A 26,225-nucleotide genomic window follows, 5' to 3' on the forward strand; every position below is an offset into this window, starting at 1 on the left:
TACAATGCAACACCAGATAAATTAGCACTCACCATTAGGAATGAAGGGAGAACTAGCATCCAGAGGTATTGGTGGCCTTTTCATCTTCTCACCACATTCAGAATCCAATGTGGCATTTTGCTTTGGCATGACATGGTAATAGGATGGCACATATTTTGAAGAACTACAACCTTTAAAAGTAAAAATACATTATAAGAATTCTTTATCCACTTCATTGAATTATTCTAATACATTACGCACTTCGTTGAATTATTTTAATACATATTCTAATACATGTGTACAACAAATACATGTGGCAATGATACCACGTTCTAAAGACAGGGATTGTGGCAGAAAAGCATCACATATTGTGGTGGCATAGTGGTAAGAATGCAGTATTGCAGGCTAATTCTGCTTGTTCTGTCCTAGGCTTCCTGTTAAATCATAAAACACAAACATAGTCCCCAAATCCTCCTTTTTTAAATTTCCACGGCTATGAATTATGTTCATTCACAGCTGTAATAAATCCCAAACAATGTTAATTAGCGAGACAGAAGTCTGCCACCAAAGTCTGGCACAGTCTTTCAGAAGAAGGCCGAGAAGAACCAACCGTTATCTCTCTTGACATGCTGCCAAAGACCTAACTGGCAAGGAGCTTTGCAAAGCCAAACAGAACACGGAGTCAGAACAGAGATGCTGAGCTACACCAACCAGAATTGAACCAAGTTGCTTCCTGCGAGAAGTACATCCGTTTGCCCACCTTTTATGTCCTATGGGAGGGGCCAATCATCTCCAAGCCTTACTGCTGAATAACCCTTTTCTTCCTCAACTGTTCTTGCCTTCTGGCAGCTCTGTGCATGCATGCATTGGGAAGAGGTTCCCCCCGTTCTTCCTCGCTCGTGTCAGCTCTGGAGTCAGCACAGACATACTAGATGGCCCAGGCTGGATCTCTGCCTCTGGCACCAAGCCTTCTCCAGCCTCCAGGCCTGGCCCATGTTCCTCCCCAGCCTCCGTGCTGTCTGATTCTGCTGCCAGTTCTGCAGACTGCTGGCGGGTCACAACACTGCCAAAAGTTTGATTGTCAAGGTTGACTCAGCCTTCCATCCTTCTGAGGTGGGTAAAATGAGGACCCAGATTGTTGGGGTCAAGATGCTGATTCTGTAAAATGCTGTGAAGCGGTATATAAGTGCTATTGCCATTGCTTTTACGTTTCCTAGCCTGAAATGTTTTTTATATATAGAAAATGTGCAAGTATAATCATTCTAATTCAGTCATAGTAATGTAAAATATTATTATATAATATGACTGTTAAAATCATATTATAACTATCGTGAGAAAATCCACCTCTCTTTTTGCGCGATTCTTGAATTTCTTCACAAAGTTGTTCAAAATTTTCATCCATTTCTTCCTTTATTATGGCATGGGCTGTGTCTTTGAGAGAACAGGCTCTATGTCTAATCAAACGATCTAAAACAAAAAGACAAGAAAATACTTTGTCATGAAATTAGTAGTTCCACAGAAAAGTCTATGAATATTTCATAGTTAGTGTAACATTTAATACATTTTAATAATACAATTTTAGCTTTAAGTTACACTACTCTTAATTCCTTCTTTTTTAACCCGATAGAGAACAAGTTGGGTACTACAGGCTTTTAAAACATCTGCTTATTTAACGTAATATACAGGTGGTCCTTGACATACAAAGTTAGTTTAGTGACTTAAACTAGCACTGAAAAAGTGATTTATGATTTTTTCTCCCAATTACATTACAGCATCTCCATGGTCACGCCATCAAAATCTGGATCCTTGGCAAGTGTTATATTTATGATGGTTGCAGTATCTCAAGCCCATGTAATCACACTAGGATCTTCTGACAAGTAAGATCAATGAGAGAGGCAGATTCACTTAACAACTACCATGTTTTTGGAGTATAAGACGCACCTTTTTCCTCCCTAAAAGAGGCTGGAAATTTGGATGCATCTTATTCTCTTAATTTATAGAATAAATCGGCTTGTGGGTTTTTTCATTGCTACTATCTCTGAAGGTTTTTTTCCCCAACACTAAGTCTTTGCAGACTTTTTATCATTGCTACTTGCTCTGAATAATGTTTTTTGAACCCCTAAACCAAAGGATAAAATAATGTGCTGAAGCTGACCAGAGTAAGGGTGCTAGCAAGATGAATACCTCCCCCGCCCCCTATTTTCCTCCCCCAAAACTAAGGTGTGTCTTATACTCCGGTGTGTCTTATACTCTGAAAAATATAGTATGTTACTCATTTAACAATTACAGTGATTCACGCAACAACTGTGGCAAGAAAACAATGAGGCAAAATTCACTTAACCACTGTCTCACTTAGCAACAGAAATTTTGTGTTTAATTGTGGTTGTCGAAGACTACTTGTATCAGTTTGCTTATGTATAAATATTAAGGCTTACCTCCAGGATCTTTATCAGGATTGTACTCTAACGCATTGCTACAGATGAGGTCAATATCTTTTAGATAATCTTTGGCAGACAGATACAGGTGAAGATCAATTTTTGAAATAATGGTTGAAAGATCCATCGGCTGCTTGATAACTGTGACATAATCTGGTACCTACGGAGCATTATTAAAAAAAAGCCTGAATATATTATCTGCCTCCAGGAGTAAAATAAGTTTACATTTCTATATGTTGTAAGAATGGTTGATGTTGAAAATGTTGGCATTAATGCTTCTGAATGACATTTTAAAGATCATATTTGGTATTCAAATTTTTTTGGGGGTGGGGGGAACAAAAATCTTTGTCAACTGCACAGTTCTGGAAAAGTAAGCAATTACATATGGCACCCTGGGAGAATAGGAGGCTCATGGGCAAAATATAACTCCAGTTCCCATTTAACAGCTTCCAGAAAAACTATTATGCAATCAATTTTTAAAAGAGTATTCTCCAATCAGGACAATTTTTCCATTTTAAGAGGAGAGAAGCAAAAGGAGTATCTTATAGTATCCCTCAAAACTGAAGGCATTTATTTCATTCAGAAGCCTGCCTGCCTCTCAAACTGGTTGAGAAATGTAATTCTCCTATTCAATTGGAATAATTTTATCACTGGTTATGATCCCTATAGTTTCTAACCACAAGGAAAATTACTCGCCCATAAGATATATAAAAAATGAATAAAAGAGAACAGAAGAAAACAGGACAAGCATTGGGTAACTATCCTGCAGGATCAGACCAAAGTTCTTTGTCATTTTTAATGTCTGTCAAGCATATAGTTTGTCAGAAAAACAGTAATCAAGAACTGTACAAGTTTTTCTACTGAGACATATTTGAGTTCCTATGTTTATGTTTTGAAAGGAGATATATAAAGCATGTGCCAAAATCCCTTTCTTCTCCAATTTCCAAGACTAAACTCCTTTGAGAAGAGAGAAAAACATTCAATCTATGAACAAGAAGTTCTAAAAAGAGAAATAAAAGAGTAGACAAAGGCAGAAGTGAAGAGCAAGGAATGCTAGCGAATGAAAGAGAAAAAGCCAGCCAGATTATGGAAAGCGACAGAGGGAGAGAGAACACTTTTAATAATCTGAGATCTCTTGATGCCTTTAGTGCACACATCCCAAAATTGCTTTCAATTTTTGATATTTTAAAATGTTTACAATTTACAGCATTCACCTCGAGCAGTTTTGACTGCATTCATTACTTTTCTGATAGTTATAACTGTATGATACAGTGATCCCCTACCCCTGCTCTGCAGCCAAGTGCCAGGACACAGGCCATTTAGAACTGGGCAGCAGAAGTGGTGGATGGGTGAGTATGCAGGCAAAGATGCATTTGTGAATGTGGCATCGCACACACAACCCCCCATGCCATTCGCCACCATTGCTGGTCAGTTGAGCCACAAAGATGGAAATCGCTGATTTAACAGCAACATTTGGCAAATTTCAAACTTAATATAATCAACAATTGTCAATCATAGCACTCAGGATTGTACAAGAGAAGAAAACAATTGTTTTGAAACTTGTTACCTCATTTAAATCAACTGGTTTTGAAAAGGCTCTGAAGCGTTTATCAATGGCAAGCCTGTGTGTCACATTTCTTAAAAAAATTCTGAGTTCACGTAGAGTATCTTCTTCTTGCTCCTCGAGTTGCTTGATCTCTTGTTCGGTCAGCTGCCGTGGTTCAGGTGGGGGAGCTACTGGCAATACCTCTAATGCCTGCAAAACTTAAAAAAGAAAACATATTTGTAGACGTGCAAGCTATTTGCAAATCCACCTACAATAAACTTTATCCAAGGTATTTGCAGCACATCTACCTGCTTTCTTTTTTGACACTGGTGGCTTAATTGCTTGATGGAGAATTAAATTCTCAAAGAATTTTCTTCTTTCTTTAAAACCAGGCAAAGGAACATCAAAAACTTCTCCAAAACCATCATCAAATAATTCCTTTACCTAAAAAAGATGCATCATGGAAAACAAATTAAGAAGAGAAATAATGTATAAAACAAAAACTAAAGGGTAACTGAAATGACTATATCTGTAGCCTCTCAATATTCTAGAACTACTGAACTTATTGCTTCATGCAGACATTTTGACAAAATTAGGGAGCATTAAATAGCCAACTTAGCAGTTTATTATAGAGTATTAATCTTTGCTGCAATAATGCAACAGAGTTTTTGATAAGCAAGCACCACTTAAGTATGAGGCAGGAATGAGCGTGTATACACTTTTAAAAAAAATATCCTACATTAAGGTATGAATTAGGATGGATTTTTACAACTGCCTTATCCTAAACTTGATTGTTCTGCTAGATAAGGACAAAATCAGATACAATAATGTACCCTGGATTATCCCATGAACAAACTGTACATACCTCATCTGGCAGAGCTTCATGGTGTGTATCTGATGTTGCAAGAAGAAAAATAGGAGCAAAGGATGGAATGTTCTGTAATAGTGTAGTAAAGGTGGCTTGCAATGTGTGTCCAAGCGTTCCCCACCATATGTGAATATTTGGAATGTATATTATACTTGGCGCCGTTCTCTTAGCTTCACAGATCAACTAGAAAAAGACATTTTCATCACTAAAAATGCAGTTGTCCACTTTACTAATTATCTAGGCATTTAACAGATTGTAATTTAAACTATACTTATATTCCCCTAGAAATCATGACATAGCCAATGATGATGGCTTGAGTTAACGAAATCAAGTTTTTAAATGCATGGAAGACTATGGATAAGGGTAAGAGAGCAGAACAGTTTCAGACGGAGTGGCTGTGGGTTTTGCCTCCCAAGGACAATCCCATCTGTCCGTCCATTACCCTGGGAGGGGAACTATTGACCCCCTCAGAGAGGGTCCGCAACTTGGGCGTCCTCCTCGATCCACAGCTCACATTAGAGAACCATCTTTCAGCTGTGGTGAGGGGGGCGTTTGCCCAGGTTCACTTGGTGCACCAGTTGTGGCCCTATCTGGACCGGGACTCATTGCTCACAGTCACTCATGCCCTAATCACCTCGAGGTTCGACTACTGTAATGTTCTCTACATGGGGCTACCTTTGAAAAGTGTTCGGAAACTCCAGATCGTGCAGAATGCAGCTGCGAGAGCAGTCATGGGCTTACCTAGGTATGCCCATGTTTCACCATCACTCCGCAGTCTGCATTGGCTGCCGATCAATTTCCGGTCACAATTCAAAGTGTTGGTTATGACCTTTAAAGCCCTTCATGGCACTGGACCAGAATATCTTCGGGACCGCCTCCTGCCACACGAATCCCAGCGACCGATTAGGTCCCACAGAGTGGGCCTTCTCCGGGTCCCGTCAACTAAACAATGTCAGTTGGCGGGCCCCAGGGGAAGAGCCTTCTCTGTGGCGACACCGGCCCTCTGGAACCAACTCCCCCGAGAGATTAGAATTGCCCCTACTCTTCCTGCCTTCCGTAAACTCCTTAAAACCCACCTTTGCCGTCAGGCATGGGGGAACTGAAATACCTCCCCCGGGCTTGTTCAATTTTATACATGGTATGCTTGTGTGTGTGTCTGTTAGTATATGGGGTTCTTTTAAATCTTTAAATATTTTAAAGCTATCTGAATTATTTATGATTTGTCATATCTTGTTGTGAGCCGCCCCGAGTCTTCGGAGAGGGGCGGCATACAAATCTAAATAATAAATAAATAAATAAATAAAATTTAAGAAAGGCAACTGGGTCCAGAAGTAGAGCTATGGGAATGAAGCATTTTAAAGAGACTTGGCGTCATAGTGAGTCAATTAAGCCTTCTAAGGAATTTACACCTACAATTTCCCAAGATTATGGCTTTACTCTTGGCTAACATTAAAGATACATTTCTCAAATAACTCTACTTCTCACTTATTTGGTTTATCAGCTAGCTTGTTTTGGCCAACTAAGTTCAAGTTTTTTTGTCTTGTTCTTGAAAATAACAAGCTTGAAGGATGGAAATGAATCTTTGTTTTGAAATATTGTGGAAGATAGCCACGATTTTTGGAATTTGAATTTCCATTTAAAGTCAGATAGTACAGTTGCACCTCTACTTACAAATTTAATTTGTTCCCTGACCAGGTTCTTAAGTAGAAAAGTTTGTAAGAAGAAGCAATTTTTCCCATAGGAGTCAATGTAAAAGCAAATAATGCATGCGATTGGGGAAACCACAGGGAGGGTGGAGGCCCTGTTTCCTCCCAGGAGATTCCTAGACAGGCCCCATGAAAGCTTCTCCCCACCTTTTCCGGCTCTGTTTCCTCCCAGATTCCTAGAGAGGCCCCACGGAGGCTTCTCCCTGCCTTTTCTGGTTATAGCTTCAGAGGCTCAGGTTTGTAAGTGGAAAATGGTTCTTGAGAAGAGGCAAAAAAATCTTGAACACCCAGTTCTTATCTAGAAAAGTTTGTAAGTAGAGGCGTTCTTAGGTAGAGGTACCACTGTATTTTGCAAAATAGACTGGGCAAGTTACAACCAACAGACATTGTCTGGATTTCAGTCAAAATGACCCTGATGTGACAAAAGACTGGCATGGAGGAAACAAATTCTCCGACCTCCAGCCTCTGCCCTCTTAGATTGTAGGCAGAATTACTAAGAAGTTGGAAAAAGCAAACAGTGTATGTTGAGAAATGAAAAAACTGACTCTGTACTCCAATCCATTCATATTGAAATATTCAGGAAGAAGCAATTTCTACTTCCTGGAAATTTATCTTGGTAACCCGTGGAAGAGAGGTAGCATCTGTTTCCAAGGTTGATATTCTCCACAGAAATACGGAAAATGTTTATAGTAGACCTTGACTTATAAAGGCAGTCTGTGGAGAGGGGCAGCATACAAATCTAATAAATTATTATTATTAATTGGAACCAAAACTACTTAAAGAACTAAGCAGGACAGGATACCTGTGCACATGTTTCTTCAGGGGTTTTGGAACTGACACCAAAGAGCATAGAAAGGTCTAGTGTATAAACAGGAAACTTTTCTAAAGCATGTATAACTGCTGGAGCCAAATGAGAGGCCTGTCCATATTCTGGCCTCCCACTAATTAAGAGTCTTGGTCGGCAAGATGTTGGTTGATGATAAGCATTTCTGTCAAAAGAAAAAAGGAAACAAGGAGCTCCAAATTCAATTCACATATTACCTTTTCAATAATGTAAAATCCAAGATCAGCTTGAAACTTCAAGTAATTATTTTTACTTAACAAATTGTAAATATTCAAGTCCTACTTTTAAATCAAAATAATAAAAGTATAATGAAGTATTTCAGTTCATTCATATATAGACATATGCAGTGGTTCAACAACTGGGCTATCACAAACTGGCAGAAACTGCAAGCATATATGACCTGTATAGTTTTAAAAAATAATACCCACATGCACACCAAACATTTGAAACTAAATATCTCCCCTTTTTCTCCCTAAAATTAATCTGTGATAGCATCACTAAGCATTCTTTTCTCACTCTGCTTTTCAATGTTCTAACTGACATATTTATGTACAAGTTCATCCCCAAACTCTGCAAAATACCCTTCTTTAAAATTTTTAGCACTGATCAAGGAACAGAAGGTAACAAATAAATCCTAATCAGCAGGGAAGAAAATCCTACTGAAACATGAATGAAAACAGCAAATATTAGAGGTTTGGTTCTTTTGAGGTGGGGGAGAGGGGCAAAGATTGCCATTGATCACTCACCTATTAAAATTAAGAAAATGTGCCTGCTCTTCAGAGCCTTTCTGAAAATGCCCAGTTTCAAATACTGTTGGTCCTTCTTCATCGCTGTACAGCAGATCAGGTTCTGCGACATGATTAGCAAAAATTTTAAATGAAACAGAGACAAAGATTTTCATGTAAATATTATGCCTTGTTTCTAAGGTTAAGGGTTGTCTTTGAATCTTACTTCTCAGGTCAATTTTAGAATTTTATTTAAACAGACAATAAGTCTGATACTAACTTTCTAGTGAAAATATAAATAAAATAAAAAAGGCCTCAGGGCAGAATTATATGCTATTAAATTACAGCTCAAATGTATCTGTTTTGGATACTTATTTTTGTTTGCTCTTACATTTTAAATAGCCATATTTAAAATATGCTATTCCACAAAATAAAATGTGCCTGTAATTTTGATGCAATTAGAATCACAACCTTTAATTAGTTCTCATGGTTTCTATGTAAAATAGTTAACTGGAAAACTAATGTTGGAAGCAATTATTCACTAAGGGCCATTATTAACTGCAGAGGTGTTCCATTGTAAGCTAGTTCTGAACTCTTCTAGTTTCCCCTGCTGTGTGCTGCATTATGGGGGAAAAGGAACAACAGACAGAGCCATTTGTTTTACTGGCAAACCTGCTTGGCCTAATCAATGTTGCTTTGGTTTCTTGTATGTATTTTTTCTTCTTCTATTGATTAAATACAGGAATATATTGGTGGAAGAATAATTGAACAATGGAACATGCTATTTTGTATTATCCCTCTAGCTTGTCAGGTACTATCAGCTCCATTCCTTACTTACTCCATATCCTGGTCTTTTCAACTTGTTTTATCTTAAGTTGGTAAAACATAGATCTCATTTTATTTCTTGTTTAAATAGTTCTATAGCTTGCATAGAACCTTGGTATTTCTTCAAACCCTTTTAAAATATTTTAAACGTTTAAAGGTTTCATGACAGACTGAAGGATGCTCACTTCTGATTCTTAGCTGAGGGAGCATGCGTTGCCTGAGATGTTTCCATCATCATGTAGGCCAGCATAAAAATACAGAACGCAGTAACCTTCCTGCAGAAGTAGTACCTATTTATCGACTCACATTTCCATGCTTTCAAACTGCTAGGTTGCAGCAGCTGGAGTGAGTAATGGGAGCTCACCTGAGGCTCAAAGGCACTCAGCTCTCAAACATGGGTTGTTGGCTTTCCAGTTGATTCGCTCAGTGACCTAACTGCAGAGTCATCACACATACCTTCAAATATTTTACAATATATTTTTAAATCCTAAATGATTGTGTGACTTTTTTTGTTAATCAATGACTGTATATAACTGATTAACTGATTGTACAAGATATACTCCTATTATTACATCAAAATTGATAAAAGGAGGAGTTGGAGTTTCAGCTAGCAAAGAGGGCATGCTTATTCTTTTGTCCATCTAATCTTTCTTCTCAAAGTAGATGTCTAGTATGAATGACTGAGATGATTTTTTAAAATTCTGGGAGAAGTGCACCAGAAAAATTAATTAAAATATCCAGATGTGTTTCATTGTTAGTTCTCAGCTAAAATTGATTAGATTAGATTAGATTTATTGGATTTATATACCGCCCCTCTCCGCAAACTCGGGGCGGCTCACAACAATAATAAAAACAGTACATAGTAACAAATCCAATGCCCACCAATCTAATTACAATTTTAAGTTAAAAAATTCATAAAACAATCCCAATATATATATATAAACAGGCACACAGTCAATCAAACGGCAAAACAATATGGGCAAGGGGGAGATGTTTTAGTTCCCCCATGCCTGCCGACAGAGGTGGGTTTTAAGGAGTTTACGAAAGGCAGGGAGGGTGGTGGCAATCCTAATCTCAGGGGGGAGCTGGTTCCAGAGGGTCGGAGCCCCCACAGAGAAGGCTCTTCCCCTGGGTCCCGCCAGACGACATTGTTTAGTCGACGGGACCCGAAGAAGGCCGACTCTGTGGGACCTAACCGGTCGCTGGGATTCGTGCGGCAGGAGGCGGTCCCGAAGATATTCTGGTCCGGTGCCATGAAGGGCTTTATAGGTCATAACCAACACTTTGAATTGTGACCGGAAACTGATCGGCAACCAATGCAGACTGCGGAGTGATGGTGAAACATGGGCATATTTGTGAAAGCCCATGATTGCTCTCGCAGCTGCATTCTGCACGATCTGAAGTTTCCGAACACTTTTCAAAGGTAGCCCCATGTAGAGAGCATTACAGTAGTCGAGCCTCGAGGTGATGAGGGCATGAGTGACTGAGTAATGACTCCCGGTCCAAATAGGGCCGCAACTGGCACACCAGGCGAACCTGGGCAAGCGCCCCCCTCACCACAGCTGAAAGGTGTTTCTCTAATGTGAGCTGTGGATCGAGGAGGACGCCCAAGTTGCGGACCCTCTCTGAGGGGGTCAATAATTCCCCTCCCAGGGTAATGGACGGACAGATAGAATTGTCCTTGGGAGGCAAAACCCACAGCCACTCCGTCTTGTCTAGGTTGAGTTTGTTGACACCCATCCAGGCCCCAACAGCCTCCAGGCACCGGCACATCACTTCCACTGCTTCGTTGACTGGACATGGGGTGGAGATGTACAACTGGGTATCATATTTGCTACCATATTTTATTTATTTACTTATTTCTATCCTGCTTTTTTGTTTTTACAAATAATTCAAGGCCCCAAATAGCATCTGAGAAATAAATCAGATTCCAATCCAATTCTCTCACTTAAAAGTTCGATTTATTTACAGAGCCATGTTGGTCACGCAACTGCCATTCCCAGTACCCCACACCCAGCTTAAGGTTCATCCTATATCCCCACACCCACAAATTCATTAGAAAGACAGTCCGAGTGCAGGGATTCCACCGACTTCCTCTTTTCTTCAGTTGATGCAGAACAAAAGATGACCTTGGGATCTAAGAAAAGAATTTGTTGTGGCTAGTAACTTTCCCTCTCACTCACTACCCCTCCCAATTCCCCTAATACTGTACTACTGTGGCAGGCCAGAGTCTCTAACTCCACATGATGGCTTCAGCCTGACAACACACTTTTCTCTCCAATTTTCTCCACAACAACAATCTGTGATGTGGTTGGGCTGGGAGTCAGTGATTGGCGTAGTCATTCAGTTGGCTTTCATAGCTAAAGTGGGACTGGAACTCACTGCCCCCTGCTTTCTAGCCTGGTACCTTAACCACTAGATAAAAATTGCTCTATTGTCCTGCATCTTGAGTCTATTAGTAATTTGTTAATGGCTACCATTAAAACTTCACTCATTGGGTGGCTATGCTACTTGCAAAGCGACAAAGCTGTATTCTTAAAACTTCTGGACCTGAATTAGGAAGGATAGGTTAAAATTTTAGCTTGTACAAAACCCATTCTATAGCACACATACATACCTCTTAATCCAAAACTGCAAGTGGATAAACTTTATTGAATCGTAAACGTTTTTAGGAATTAATCTGGTTAACTAAAAGACCTCCGGGACCGCCTTCTGCCGCAAGAATCCCAGCGACCGGTTAAGTCCCACAGAGTTGGCCTTCTCCGGGTCCCGTCGACTAAGCAATGTCGTTTGGTGGGACCCAGGAGAAGAGCCTTCTCTGTGGCGGCCCCGACCCTCTGGAACCAGCTCCCCCCAGATATCAGGGTTGCCCCCACCCTCCTTGCCTTTCGCAAGCTCCTTAAAACCCACCTCTGTCGTCAGGCATGGGGGAATTGAAATTTCCCTTCCCCCTAGGCTTATAGAATTTATATATGGTATGCTAGTATGTATGAGTGGTTCTTTAAATTGGGGTTTTTTAGATTGTCTTTTAATATTAGATTTGTTTACATTGTCTTTTTATATTGTTGTTAGCAGCCCCGAGTCTTCGGAGAGGGGCGGCATACAAATCTAATAAATAATAATAATAATAATAATAATAATAATAATAATAATAATCAATCTGCACTGATTCTTTTCTGCTTCTCTAGCTCTTCAAAGAGAAGAAAAGGCAAAGGCTTTCAGAACTAGCATTTTATTAAAATGATGGTGACTCAACTGTCACTCCTAAATTTAGATAAAATATGTTTCGGAAAATAAGAAATTTAAATACCTGATTTATTCCCTCCTTTCTGTGCCAGCTCTGCATGTGGAAATACATTTTGTACAACTTCCATAATTTTTTGCAGTACATTTTCAAGCAGTGGTTTCGAAATTGTAGATAGCGCTTGGCCAGGTGAGGTTACTGCCCGCTGAGAAGCAGGTATAGTCTTTTGCATAGCAACCACAAAATCCTTAGCGGTTATGTTAATAGAAGAGATATCTAACTGCAGTTTCACACTGCTGGTGTAAATCTGAGGATAACGTCGACGCAAGGCACACAAAGCTGCCTCAGTACATATTGATTTAATATCAGCCCCACAGTACCCTATAAAGAAAAACATTCGTATTAAAATATATTGAAAAGAAGCGATTTAAAACCATTTAACGATATGTGTACCATGTAAAAAATTGGAAAAATTATTTTCTCCCTCAAATCATCACAAGACCTACAATGGAAAATAGAAATATTTTTATCTTTTTTAAAAACCCACTTGGGCATTATGCTTTACAGAAGTTTCTAAAGTGATGTTTTCCAACCAAGGCAACTTACAGGTATAAAAAGGGAGAATTTAAAACAATAAAAAGGAATATGTATAAATTTGTGAATGGATGCCAAAACAATAGGTGTATGCCTATCTATCGTGCTACTTTTTATTGGAATAAGCACTGTCATGTAAGACAGCCAGATTGGAATGATGTTTAAAGCTAGAAACCAAGAAACTCTGAGTGCTGCCTTAGGCACAAAGCCAGCTGGGTGGCTTTGGGCCAATCTCTTTCTTAAGACCTAGGGAAAAAAGGAAAGAGCAAATTACTTTTGAAAATATTGCCAAGAAAACTGCAGGGACTAGTTCAGGCAGCTGTGGGGAACCAAGACTGACTAAAAAAAACCTGCCCAAGCTTAGTAAGTAACCCCCTCCCTTTTTAAAAGGTATAATGATAAAAGAGAAAAAGGATAGTTACACTGACTATACTCTTCTGCAAACCATCCTTGCTTCTACAATGCATTTTAAAAACTTCCTTCCAATGAACTCCTCCAATTGTTATCTTCTTGATCTTCATTCCTCCCTCAAATACATCTTGCAATTCAATCCTAATTTATTCTCTTAAATGATGAATATTTCTTTACACAAGTCACTTGCTATTTGTATTCAGAGCTCATATTTAGCATTCATTTCTTTATGGTTCCCTTGTTTAACGATACACACTTTTTATATCTGCCAAGCCATCAACATACAAGACATTTTTATGATTCCCTTAACATATCTTGCAGTTCATTATAACAAATTGGAGAGAAAGATGGTCTCATGGGCTTTAGCATTCTTTAGCAAGCATTCTACCAGGATTAAGTACATGTGTCAAATTGCTCTGCTATTTATATATAATCATTTCATTTCATAACCATCATTTATATATAATTTACAATGCTTCACTCAATCTTCTGACAAGTACTAAAGAATAAAAACAAGCATACATTGCTTTCTGGCAGTCAATTAAAGTGTAACACACACACATACGGCAATGCATTAGAAATTCTTCCCTGTATTCTCTTTAATAGGTTTAGTAAAAGTACACAGCATCCACCTTCATGTACTGGAATCACCACTGGCTCTCCATGCCCTCACCTTTTGCATGCCAGGGCCACCGGGATCCCAGATCACCAGAAGTAAGATGGCAAAGGTCAATTGGGCTGGGGGTGGAGCAGTCTTTGTGGCAAAGTATAAGGTACCCAAAAGTGCAGAGCTGGAACCCAAATTTAAATCATGTGATTGGGGGCCAGTTGTCACTTTAAACAATCACTGGACAAATGATAAATCATAAACCTGTATCCGTTGCCTATTTTTTTTTTTCTGATTTAAAAAATACATCTACAAATCGCGGCAGAAATTATTCTCAGCTTTGTATGCACATGGTTAGTTTCCAGGTAATATTAAGAAAACTCCTTACAGCAAAAACAGATCTAGAGGGGGACCAATTACTTATGCTGCCGTAGTCTTTTATTATTGGGTTTAAGGAGAATCAACAGTTGTATTTTTAGCCCATCTTTATTCTGTACAACTCAAGACACTGCTTTCCCCTTTTATATTCCTCATAACTACCATCCTTCTAGTGAGGTGGGTTGGGCTAAGAACAAAAACTACCCCAAGGTAGTTGGGCTTTAATGCCAAGAGGGAGGACCATAATTTATGATCTCCCAGTTCCTGATCCAGCACCTTAATTACTACATTAAAATAATGCTTAGCGATCATTAACGTCTGCAAGCATATAATGAGGTACCTGCAAACATTCTAAATTATTATAAAAATCAGGTCAAAATATGCGAGGCTATATTTCCAAGCAACTATACAAAATAATACTCTTTTGAAATGGATTGTGCAAAATATTTTGAATTCCTGTTCTTACCAACACATTTTTCAGCAATCTCCTGTAGAAACATTTCTGATGGCTTAGGGGTCCATTCACGGGTGTGGATCTTAAGGATTTCCTTTCTTGCCTAGAAATATAAAGGGTTTAAAAAAAAAGCTTTTAAGATTCCTTAATCTTAAAATATTGACTATTCCAGTTCCCATTCATGAATGCTCTATGCTTCCATTAACACCAGTTTTTATAGATGAAAAACTACTGTACTGTTCGTTATTATAATTCCTCAATATAATTCTATAAAACAATATAATTAATGTAATTATATAACAAAATAACACTGGAAAAGGTAACAGACTGTAAGCCTTATATGATTTTTATCTTCCCGCAAGTTAAAAACTCAAGTGGGCAGAGATGATTTCCAGAAAAATCTCTCAAACTAGAGAAATAAGCAAAACAGTAGCAAGTGCAGCAGCTATGAGTAACATGGCTCCAATACTAGAATATTAAAATAGAGTGAAAAATGGGATTGTCTGGATTATAAAACTATTATGCAAATCAATGATGTAATTTGGAATATGAAAAGATCATTGGGCCATAATTTAAAATGGGAACAAAAACGATTAATTCAATTCTTTATACTTTTGCTTAACATAATAAATATAACATTTATAAGACTGCTCTCTGTTTTAAGTGTAATTATGCAGCAATATATAATTTTTAATTGTAGAAAACTGAATATTTGTTGTTCAAGAGCAAAAGAAAACAGAATTATTTTTTTGGTCTTCCCAAAGCTATTTAGCAACCCACAGCGGAACACAGAACTGGATGGAATTACAGTATGAACAATAAGATTGTTTCCTGTGATGCCCTATAGTATTCCATTTCAGTCTAATTTTTTTTTCATAAGTTAGATCTTAATGGACTTATTTCTATCTGAAGAGTAGTTGGGAAATGCAAATAAACGCAGCACCAAGTATGCTACCACCACCTTAGGATGAAGCATTCCAGAGAACCATTCCACTAGTTACGATGGAATGTATTTCAAACTGAGGCATTAAGTGTTTTGGTGAATAAACTGATGGAATGAATACAGGAAAGAGTTATCTCTTCTTCTAGCAGGCAGGGGGATCTCCTGGGGAAAAGATCTCTTTGAGCAGCCAAGAAAAACACAGAATTGGCGGCACAGCAAAGAGCAGAAGAGAATGCATACCAATAACAGTTACTTATATACCACTCCATACTGCTTTACAGCAATTTCTGAGCAGTTTCAATGTCAGCATAAAAGCATACCTTTTTTATTTATGATAATGGACCAAATGAAAAATAAAAGACAACATAGTAATCTATTTATTAGAAACATAGTGATATCTCACTCTATACAACCTGAACTTGTTTCTGTCATAATAATTATAGACATCCAGTTCAATTCCAGTCCCTAAATGAAAGACTTGATTTAGACACAGTTGCTCTATAGGCCTAATGTTTATTGCTCTATACAACACTCCATCGTGGGAAGTGAAGCTAGCTATTCCTCAGTAGTGGAATTTCTTACCTCTTTATCTGGTAATGTGAATAGGAATTCTCTGTCAAAACGCCCGGGTCTTCTCAAAGCAGGGTCTATGGAATCTAATCTGTTTGTAGCACCAATCACCACAATTTCACCTCTATTATCTAAGCCATCCATCAATGCAAGTAATGTAGACACAATTGAGCTTAAAAACAAAATTTTAAAATATGTTACTTTTTACATGGTAGAATCCACATCACTTATTATATATAATTACTAGACTATAAAGGAAAGGACATTGTATTTTTGCAACATTATGTTTAATGAATATTTTTAATGAATCAAAGAAAACCTACAGATTTTGTAATATGCATATTACTTGATCAAAAGTACTGTTATTTATGTAGGCAAATAACTAAACACTGTATTTCCTTGCTTATTTAACCATCTGTCTAAATTTTCTCAGAATGGATCGAAGGTCAGATTATACTCTTTACAATCTTTTGAATTTAACCAGTCATATTGAAATTCAAAGAAATGTTGAAGAGCTATAGTTTTTAAAACATATACCTGTGAATCTGATCTTGTCTACTGGACCGTACAGGAGCAAGGCCATCTATCTCATCAAAGAATATAATTGAAGGACGCATCTGAAAGGCCTAAACATATAAATTCAAATGAAGTATGATTCAAATAATTGAGCAAAACACAAGACACAAAGAAAGCAAAATTACCTGATCAAAGAGCAGACGAAGCTGTCGCTCTGATTCGCCCACCCATTTACTGAGACAATCAGCACCTTTTCTCATGAAAAATGCTATTCTTCTGTCTCCGTGGCTGCACTCATTAGCAAGTGCCCTGGCAACAAGAGTTTTTCCAGTCCCCGGTGGACCGTAGAAAAGGCAGCCCCTGGAAGAATTCAAACTTGCAGTTAAAGTAGTTATTTTAGCATATTCTACCTAATCGCTTTAAGACTTTGGTAACCAGATTTTAAAGAAAAACTTACAAGCAGCACACAAAAGGTAAAGAACTTATTACACTGTTCTTAGTGATCAATATAGGCACCTATGAATTTGGAGGTATGGGCATGCTAATTAATAAACATATCCTCAATGGTCACAAAATGCAGCAGGCTCAAGGCATATTTTTTCAGACTCAAGAACGCCTTCACTATTGCTCCAGTTATTTTCCAAAAGTTACTCATTTTAACAAAGACATCTCACTTCTTGTTTTGAAGTTTAACTTCTGGAATACTGCAAAACAACTGTGGAATAGTCAGTCACATTTATTTATCATATTTATATAGCCACCCATTTCACAAACGCGACTCTGGGCAGTGCGTAACAAAAAGTTAAAATTACATATTTAAAAAAAACAATATAGGCAACATATACAAATGACTTAAGAACAAATCAATATTAGTGTACAAATCTTGGTGTAGAAATCACAAAAATAACCATCTCTGACTATGTCTCCATTCAAAAATTTCCCAGAATGCTAGATTTTATATGTACATAATTGAGAGATCTCAGAATTTCTCCACTTGAAATTCCATGGGGGGCTATAAAAATTGTAGTTAAGGATCTACAAATTTCCTGTAACAGATTCCCACATTTCTAGGTTATAGATTAACAAGCCAGATATCACAGGGCATTTTTTGTTCATGATTATGGACTCAAATCCTGATGCAGAATTTTCTGTGAACTTCTCATGAGGTCAGAATTCAGAAGTGGCAATGGTACCTTTGGATATAAAATGATTCCCAAAATAATCATGAAAGGTGAATAATGCAGGACTGTCTTGTACATGCTAGAAGGTGGCAATTTGAATCATCTTTATTCTTACATTTCATCATTTCAATTTTCTGAAATGTTTGTATGTGTTATCCTTTCTTAGCACTAAGAAGCCTTCTGCACTAATAGGAAATTATTCAAAAATGTTAAAGTTGTTGTTGAAATAACCCACAGATTTTTGATATGCATCAATTATGTGATTTCAGGAGTTCTAGAAGATGCAGACCTGAACCAAAACCAAAATTATCAATTGGCTGCAGCATTTAATGAATCTATATGGTTCTTAAGAAGGAGGCAACATGAATTAATTTCCAGGGGGGGCAAATTCAAGATCCGTGGGCTGAATGTAGGTCGCGGGGGGGAGGGGGGTTGCTTAGATCCGGCTGCAAATAGCAAAGGACCAGCCCGTCCTTTCAACTAAAATTCTTCTGAACAGTTTTCTGACAAATGCTGTGAACAAATGTGAAACCCATATAAATCATTTAGGATTGTTTCTACATCCAATTTTTTAAATGATTTTCTCCTATATTTGGTGCTAGATTTACATTCTCTTGGCTCCAATAATTATTTCAATTTTTAACCTATCTAAATAATATAATTTATTTCCTAATTGTTAATTAGGACTTGTTTATATTTTGTATTATCTCTTGTGGAACTCTGGCTATACTAACATATTAATTATATATGTAATATGCTCGTGGTTTGCACTTGAATGAATGATTTTTAATGTTTAGCTTTTTATAATGTTTTAAACTAACTATAAATTGGATTCAGTTGTATTATTGTATACTGTTTATTATTGATATGTTGTGAGTCCACGGAGACAGTCGGCATACAAGTCCAATAAATAAATAAATGAACAAACAAACAAAATATTAATATATTTTTAATATATTAATATATTAGTAAAATATAAGGACACTTTCCAGGTTCCTTTTAAAGTTTGGGTACTTCTTATTATAATATATTATAAGTTAATATAATATAAAGTTAGAACATATGTATACTTTTTAAAACTATTATGACAATAGTAAACCATGTCAATTTTAACTTGCAAGACAAATTGATCTAAGCAGTGCATCAAAGTGATAATTATTAAGACATGATCTTGTCTAAAGATCTTAAGAAACTATCTATCCCAAGAAATCCCAGGCTTGGGGCGATTAGACCATAGCCCCCTGGCCAACGAATGTTATATATGGTTGTTATTTGTATAGGTATGATTGAGTTTTAATATAACTAGGATTTTACAGTAGTTTGCTTAGTTTTAATTAATTGGATTTAGCCTGCAAAAAAATAAACAAACAAATAAGGAAGTCCAAATTTTAAAAAGACTTTATTATCCAGTAAAAGGAAATAATTTAAAGTATTACCTTGGAGGCTGAATCTTGAATCTCTCAAACACTTCTGGATAAAGTAGTGGGAAAACGACCATCTCCTTTAAAGCTGAAATATGATCAGAAAGTCCACCCACACGATCAAATCGCACCTAAAAAGGGAGACAGTTGGCAAATGAAAATAAAAATCATAGCCAAAGTGAAAGCTAAATATTACCTATGCCGTCTTCACAAGTATCTTTTAAGTTTATTATCAGTATATTAGAGACCAGCTCAATCTACATGTGTCCAGGAGTCAACAATGACTTGATGTCACATAATTAATCAAAGAGCAGTTACATTAATTTTAAGAGTAAGGTTATCTATATTTAATTTTTATGTCAGAACACAAGACATCAAATCCTTACTGAAGTGTCTATTTGCATTGGATCAACGTCAGCCAGGCTTGCCCCAATTTTCATTCGATCTCTGTGGATTCCCTTCAACTCATCTTTTTGAAAATTTAGCGGAAGGCACCTAATGTGAGAATTAATAGTTGTTGAAAGTGCTGAAGTAGAAAGTACAATTTAATTTAACCCAAGTTTAAAATCCTGAATAGAAAAATAGATGCAGCTTCATAGTTAATGTTAAATTTGAAATCTCGTTTTATATATCAGTGACTATACAATTCCAATAAGACATACAGCTGTTAAATCATGGTAGCATTTAATAATGGAAAGCCAGAATTTACCATTTTCTCACTGATGATATTTTAGACAAAATCCTCCAATGTAATATCTGGAAAAAATGCACTACCCACTTTGAATAAATACCTGCTCAATGCTTTGTTGCGACTTTTTTTCCTACGTCTCTCAAAGCGTTCTTCATCATCGGATGATGATGAGGTTGTGGAATCACTGTTATGAATTGCATGCTTTCGCCTATTTTTTTAAAAAGTAAGTATGAAAATGCATGTTGTGGAAATATTAATGCATTAGTAAATATATGCTGAATACAAGCATAGATATGAGTGGCTGAGCTCAGTAGAAAAAGGGTGGACGAATAAGCAGGTATAGTAAAAATCCATATTGGATTTCCTCCATGAATCTACATTAGCTGGATACATAGTTATGGTCAATCATTTTGACAAACCTAGACTGACAAGCAAAGTATAATTTTAAATTTATACTAGCAAGCTGATATTTGACTCTGCATAAGACAGTATGTAAACCAAATCTCTCTTGAAAACAACATTATGAGCTGAATAAGGAGACAAATGTCCTGAAAAATCTTGAAAAGCGTACAAGATACTATCTTCAAGATTCACACAAAGCCAGTATCTTTCTTCCTTATTTATGCTGACAGATATTTGTGTTTACAAATAGTGTTCCCTCGACTTTCGCGGGGGATGCGTTCCGAGACCTCCCGCGAAAGTCGAATTTCTGCAAAGTAGAGATGCGGAAGTAAATATACTATTTTTGGCTATGAACAGTATCTCAAGCCTTCCCTTAACAATTTAAAACCCCTAAATTACAATTTCCCATTCCCTTAGCAACCATTTAGATTATTACTCACCATGTTTATTTATTAAAGTTTATTAAAAAAAATATTTATTAAAGGCGGATGAAAGTTTGGCAATGACATATGACGTCATCGGGTGGAAAAATCGTGGTATAGGGAAAAAACCTGTGAAATATTTTTTAATTAATATTTTTGAAAAACCGTGGTATAGACTTTTCGTGAAGTTCGAACCCGCGAAAATTGAGGGAACACTGTACAGGTAGTCCTCAATTTCCAACTATTTTTAGCAACCATTTGAAGTTGCAATGACACTGAAAAGGGAACTTATAACCACTGCAGTGTGCCCATGGTCGCGAGGTCAGACAGTTTAGTTTATTCTGTAATAAACTATAATAAACTTTTGCTAAATTAATCATTATGGAGTACAAGAAGCATCTGAAGCATTGCTTCTATTGTATCTCTTGCAAGCAAAAAAACATACCTATTCATCTTTTTACAGAAAGGGCTCAGTGGTCCTGCAGGGCTAAAAGGGAAACTTCGTCTTACTGGAGGGGTTGCATCATCATAAAATAATTTAGGCTTCTTCTGATGCCTGGGCTCTGTTAACAATATAAAACATTTTTTTTAAAAAAGGTTAATATTCTTGCTTCTACAACAGAGAATGAGAAAGCATGTAGCAAATCATTTGTTTACAAAAAGCCAAACATGCCTAATTTTAATTTGTACAAAGTTCATTTGTTAATTTCTTGAAAGACAACAAGAAAATAAATCCCAGGCAATATTAGCTGAAAAGTTACACAATAAAGATATAGAATTGCATGAAATGATGGCAGCCCCACATCCAAGAACAACAAAAACAGATTTACAGCACAAAGAAACTTTCCCAAGTAATATATTCACAACCACAAATAGAGGACATATGAATCGGATTTAAAAATAACTCAGAATGTTTTTTTTTAATTTCCAACAAAGCAATACATGCAACAATTAAATCTGGCTAGCCTGTACAGTTACAGAACAGCCAACAAAGAGCCAAATTAGTTAATTTCAGCAGCCAAGATCAAGATTATAAAAGCAAAACCGAAATTTTCTGGTTAAAGGCTTAAAGCATCTTCCTAATTAACATGGTTACACAATATAAGGTTCTGCATTTAATCAGGTCTACAAAAACAAAGCCCAGAATATCTTTATGAAATCCACAGGTATATTATACTTTTGTACTTGGAAATCTTCCATGGGGGGTGGGGGGAGAACATAACATTACGAGTTAAAAGCTCTAGCTTCCAAAAACCGTTAAAACTGCAGAGTTGATTAGAAAAATTTAAATCTTTTCTTTTTCTTGTTGCCAAAACAGCATGTTCAGTCCTTAAGTATGTGCTTAACCAACTCCCTCCCCCATCTTCCAACAGAGAAGGAATAGAATCGTCACTGATTTATTGCATTTTTGAAGTTTCAATAAGAACAAACATTTAAAAAATCCTAATCATGGACCTTAAAATAATAGGGAGTAAAATGCCTCTTTTTGTCTTCAACTTAGAAGGTTTATGAAAAATTTGGTTCAATATCAACAAAAATCAAAGATACTATGATCTTGGAAATTTGAAAATTAATAATAAGTAAACAAGTCTTCCAGGAATGGTATAAAAGAAACCTACTTTCTGGTGAGGCTTGATAACATACAACAGTTTTTCGCTGTCGAAGATCATAACGCTTTCGGTTTTCTTCTCCATCTTCATCTTCATGGTCTTCAACTTCTTCTGAAGATTCTACTTAAAGAAAATAAATTGTTCTAACTTTAATAAAGGTTCTAAACACATAATGAATCTCACAATTGCTACTTGTAGCTTTATTACCTACTTTGGCTAGGAACATACTCATTTATCAGTTGTATTTTTTGCTAGAAAATAATTCAGCTTTCAATATTCAAATCAAACCAGATCCAATTTGAACCTACCTCAAAGTTTTAATAATGATCTAAAGGAAACACTGATAATTTCAACCCTCGGAAGAATGCAATGCCAAACAATTTCTGAAAACACTGCCCACCACCACTGAAAATACCATCCAACAACTGCAGAGACCTGATCAGGCAGTTGCCAGAAGTCAAAACTATTTTGAAAATAAGTGTAGGCACCCATACACAAAAATGAAATATAGTAAGAAGAGAGTACCACCAAGGATTGACCTGAAAACTCTGGATAATCCATTCATAAGAACATCTGTAATGACAGGACCATGACCTATTCTATTTAGATGTTCCTACAGAAGCTAACCAACCACTTCTCAGAAGTTTTGATCAAAACATTTTTCATTTATTTACCCGTAAGTATATCTCTCACACTTTACCCGCACTTCAAATTTTCATATATCAGCGCAGTTCTAAAAAGTAAAAGCAGCACAATAACCTGCACTTCCATCCTGATTGTCAGAAGTTTCTTCATCTGTCCTTTGGATAGCTGGTTTTCCTCTGGAGTACATATCAAGGTTTCCCTGGAAATAGCATAATATCTCATTTAAGTAATCTGTCATTACATAATATTTCAATGTCAATTTCAGTAGATACAGTAAATGAAATCAGTACAATTATTGGACTGCACAAATCTGTTGAAAAAGATGTTTCATAATGTACAGATTCACACCTTTCTGAGCTGTATTTATCTCACACAACTGCTCCAGAAGCTACTACTGGTTGCTTGCACATGGGTTTGGCCTTTGGCCTGATCTACTTTGAGGATGCACAGGCAGTTCCCAACCACCTCCAAAGCCTTACAAACAGCACTTCTAGTATAATAATTTTGGGGTGGGTGCGGGAGAGCGCACCTGCAGTTATAAAGTGCACCTTAGTATTATTTAGAATTAGCTCAGTTATGTTCAAACTATCAAAGCAAAACAAAAAAAAATATTGTGGGACCTCCAGAACATTGAATGTCCACTTACTCCTTTTCTACCATTGAACACCCCAAGGTCTTCCATCATTCGTCTACGGCGCATCTTCTTCATATCATCCATTTTTTGCAGTACAGCTTCTGCAGTGCTGACAAAGTATGCAACATATAATTAAACAAAATATTAACAAAGAATCAGTTAAACAAATGCCACTATTGTACCTTCATTTCATAGAAAGCTAGAACTATTAATAAATGCAGAACCAATCCTGTGTATATCAACATGTTTATTTCTTTATTCATTTGCATGTTGCCCTTTCCAGAAAGTCTGCCCTTTTCCTTACTCTTGGAGTTCCTTCTATCATAAAAAAACAAAACACCAAATACAAAATTTCCTGACATTTTGGCATGGGGAAAAAACCCACTTAAATTGTAATGTAGGTGTATGTAATATTTTCCAAGAAAGGAATTTTGAGAATATGTGTTAGGTACTCTGAGAGAATGATTATCATGGCAGATACGGTTAGTCATAAACTTCCATGCTCAAGTTAGCAAAGAAATTATTGGTGTTTGTTATGCAGCATTCCAACATCCTATTATTATTATTTATTTTATTAGAAATTTATTTAAGTTAGATTATGTAAGGATCTACATCAACCAAAATATTTTGTGAAAATCCCCGATATCCCTAGGCACCACACTACAGGTAGTCCTACACTTACAATCATAATTGAATCCAAAATTTGTTTCTAAGTGACAGTTAAGTGAATTTTGACCCATTTTACGACTTTTGCCACAATTATTAAATAAATCACTGCAGCTATTAAAATTAGTCACACAGTTGGCTAAGTGAATCTGGCTTCACCATTGCTTTTGCTTGTCAGATGGTCACAAAAAAAGGATCACATGATTCCAGGATTCTGTAACAATCATAAATATGAAGCAACTCCCAAGCATCTGAATTTTGGTAACATGACCATGAGGATATGCTGCAATGGTCATATGAATGAAAAACAGTCATGTCACTTTTTTCAATGCATCAGTCCAACAATCACTAAATGAACTATTGTAAGTCGAGGACGATCTGTATTTAGGTCTTAAAAGTCTGTTTAAGAAACAAAGAATTGGCCCTGGAAGCAGAGCTCTGCCCCTCCATATGATATGTGATACAGTGATACCTTGTCTTACAAACTTAATTGGTTCCGGGACGAGGTTCTTAAGGTGAAAGGTTTGTAAGACGAAACAATGTTTCCCATAGGAATCAATGGAAAAGCGATTAATGCGTGCAAGCCCAAAATTCACCCCTTTTGCCAGCCGAATCACCCATTTTTGCGTTGCTGGGATTCCCGAGGCTCCCCTCCATGGGAAACCCCACCTCTGGACTTCTGTGTTTTTGCGAGGCTGCAGGGGAATCCCAGCATCGCAAAAGCGAGCACTTCGCTGACAATGGAAGTCCAGAGGTGGGGCTTCCCAGCAAAGAGAGCATCAGTGAAATCGCAGCATTGCAAAAACACCGAAGTCCTCGAAACCCCACCTCCGGACCTCTGTGTTTTTTCGATGCTGTGATTTAACTAAGGCTCCCCTCACTGGGAAACCCCACCTCCGGACTTCCGTTGCCAGCGAAGCATCTGTTTTTGCGCTGCTGGGATTCCCCTGCAGCATCACAAAAACACAGAAGTCTGGAGGTGGGGTTTCCCATGGAGGGGAGCCTCACGGGAATCCCAGCAGCGCAAAAACGGGCGCATCGCAGGCAACGGAGGTCCGGCGGCAGGGCATCCCAGAGGCGGCAGTGGGTTTGTAAAGTGAAAATAGTTTGTAAGAAGAGGCAAAAAATTTTTAAACCCCGGGTTTGTATCTCGAAAACTTTGTATGACGAGGCGTTTGTAAGATGAAGTATCACTGTATTTAGTTTATGGTCTTCCAAAATGCTTGCCTCTTCCAATAAGCAAAAAGGAAGACCATCTGATCAACTGGAACTTATTTTTTTTATAGAAGGCTCAATCAATTATAGAGGAAATAAAAAGATTTTTTTAAAAAAACCTTACTTTGTAATTAGTTTGTCAAACAGAACCGACTGGTTCATAGTACTATAGCGACTTCGTCGAATTCTACAACTGCGACGGACTTCCACATCACCGTTTTCTTCTGCAGCATGTTCTTCGGGCTTCCCATCTACTCCTTTTTTCAGGGATCTAGTTACACGAACCACAGCTCCTAAAGTAAAATAATTTTCCTTTGCTTGTTTCCTAAATTAAGGATCATCTCAATTAAAAATTCACTTTCAATCTTTATGTTGAGATCTTTTTAAAATTGTGTTTACGTCTTCAAGGATACTGTTCCCCAGAATATCCAAATTGCATGTAAATTTGACAAGCATTCCCCACCCACATATATCATCTATGAGTTTGAACATGGTTTGGCAAAAATGAATGTTTTGCATATTTCAAACCTCCAGTCACCAAGGCCACCTTTGTAAAAACAAACCCAATAATGTTTTGTATAAAAGATGATTCTCCAAACCAGAAATTTCAATGTATACTGCTCAAAAAAATTAAAGGGAACACTCAAAGAACACATCCTAGATCTGAATGAATGAAATATTCTCATGGAATAC

At 37.1% G+C, this 26,225-nt stretch overlaps 1 protein-coding gene across 4 annotated transcripts in view; it reads right to left on the reverse strand.

Annotated features, from left to right (window-relative positions):
* Positions 1-26,225, reverse strand: part of ATAD2 (ATPase family AAA domain containing 2) — a 46,002-nt gene that overhangs the window by 8,542 nt on the left and 11,235 nt on the right. For 2 of the 4 annotated variants that reach the window (XM_070748258.1, XM_070748256.1), the window contains exons 4-24: positions 25,657-25,825; positions 23,664-23,760; positions 23,132-23,216; positions 22,382-22,492; positions 21,208-21,325; positions 20,039-20,146; positions 19,634-19,742; positions 19,263-19,378; positions 16,831-17,005; positions 16,667-16,755; positions 16,142-16,301; positions 14,629-14,719; positions 12,239-12,553; positions 8,125-8,227; positions 7,337-7,523; positions 4,826-5,011; positions 4,269-4,404; positions 3,982-4,178; positions 2,415-2,574; positions 1,324-1,446; positions 33-170 (exon numbers count right to left, since the gene is read on the reverse strand). In XM_070748258.1, coding sequence (XP_070604359.1) covers positions 33-170; positions 1,324-1,446; positions 2,415-2,574; positions 3,982-4,178; positions 4,269-4,404; positions 4,826-5,011; positions 7,337-7,523; positions 8,125-8,227; positions 12,239-12,553; positions 14,629-14,719; positions 16,142-16,301; positions 16,667-16,755; positions 16,831-17,005; positions 19,263-19,378; positions 19,634-19,742; positions 20,039-20,146; positions 21,208-21,325; positions 22,382-22,492; positions 23,132-23,216; positions 23,664-23,760; positions 25,657-25,825 — 2,973 coding nt within the window. Of the gene's footprint in view, positions 1-32; positions 171-1,323; positions 1,447-2,414; positions 2,575-3,981; positions 4,179-4,268; positions 4,405-4,825; positions 5,012-7,336; positions 7,524-8,124; positions 8,228-12,238; positions 12,554-14,628; positions 14,720-16,141; positions 16,302-16,666; positions 16,756-16,830; positions 17,006-19,262; positions 19,379-19,633; positions 19,743-20,038; positions 20,147-21,207; positions 21,326-22,381; positions 22,496-23,131; positions 23,217-23,663; positions 23,761-25,656; positions 25,826-26,225 lie in introns of all 4 variants that reach the window. The other 2 variants (XM_070748257.1, XM_070748255.1) reach the window with 1 other exon arrangement.

The sequence above is a fragment of the Erythrolamprus reginae genome, chromosome 3 (genome assembly GCF_031021105.1).
Source record: "Erythrolamprus reginae isolate rEryReg1 chromosome 3, rEryReg1.hap1, whole genome shotgun sequence".
Lineage (NCBI taxonomy): Eukaryota > Metazoa > Chordata > Lepidosauria > Squamata > Dipsadidae > Erythrolamprus > Erythrolamprus reginae.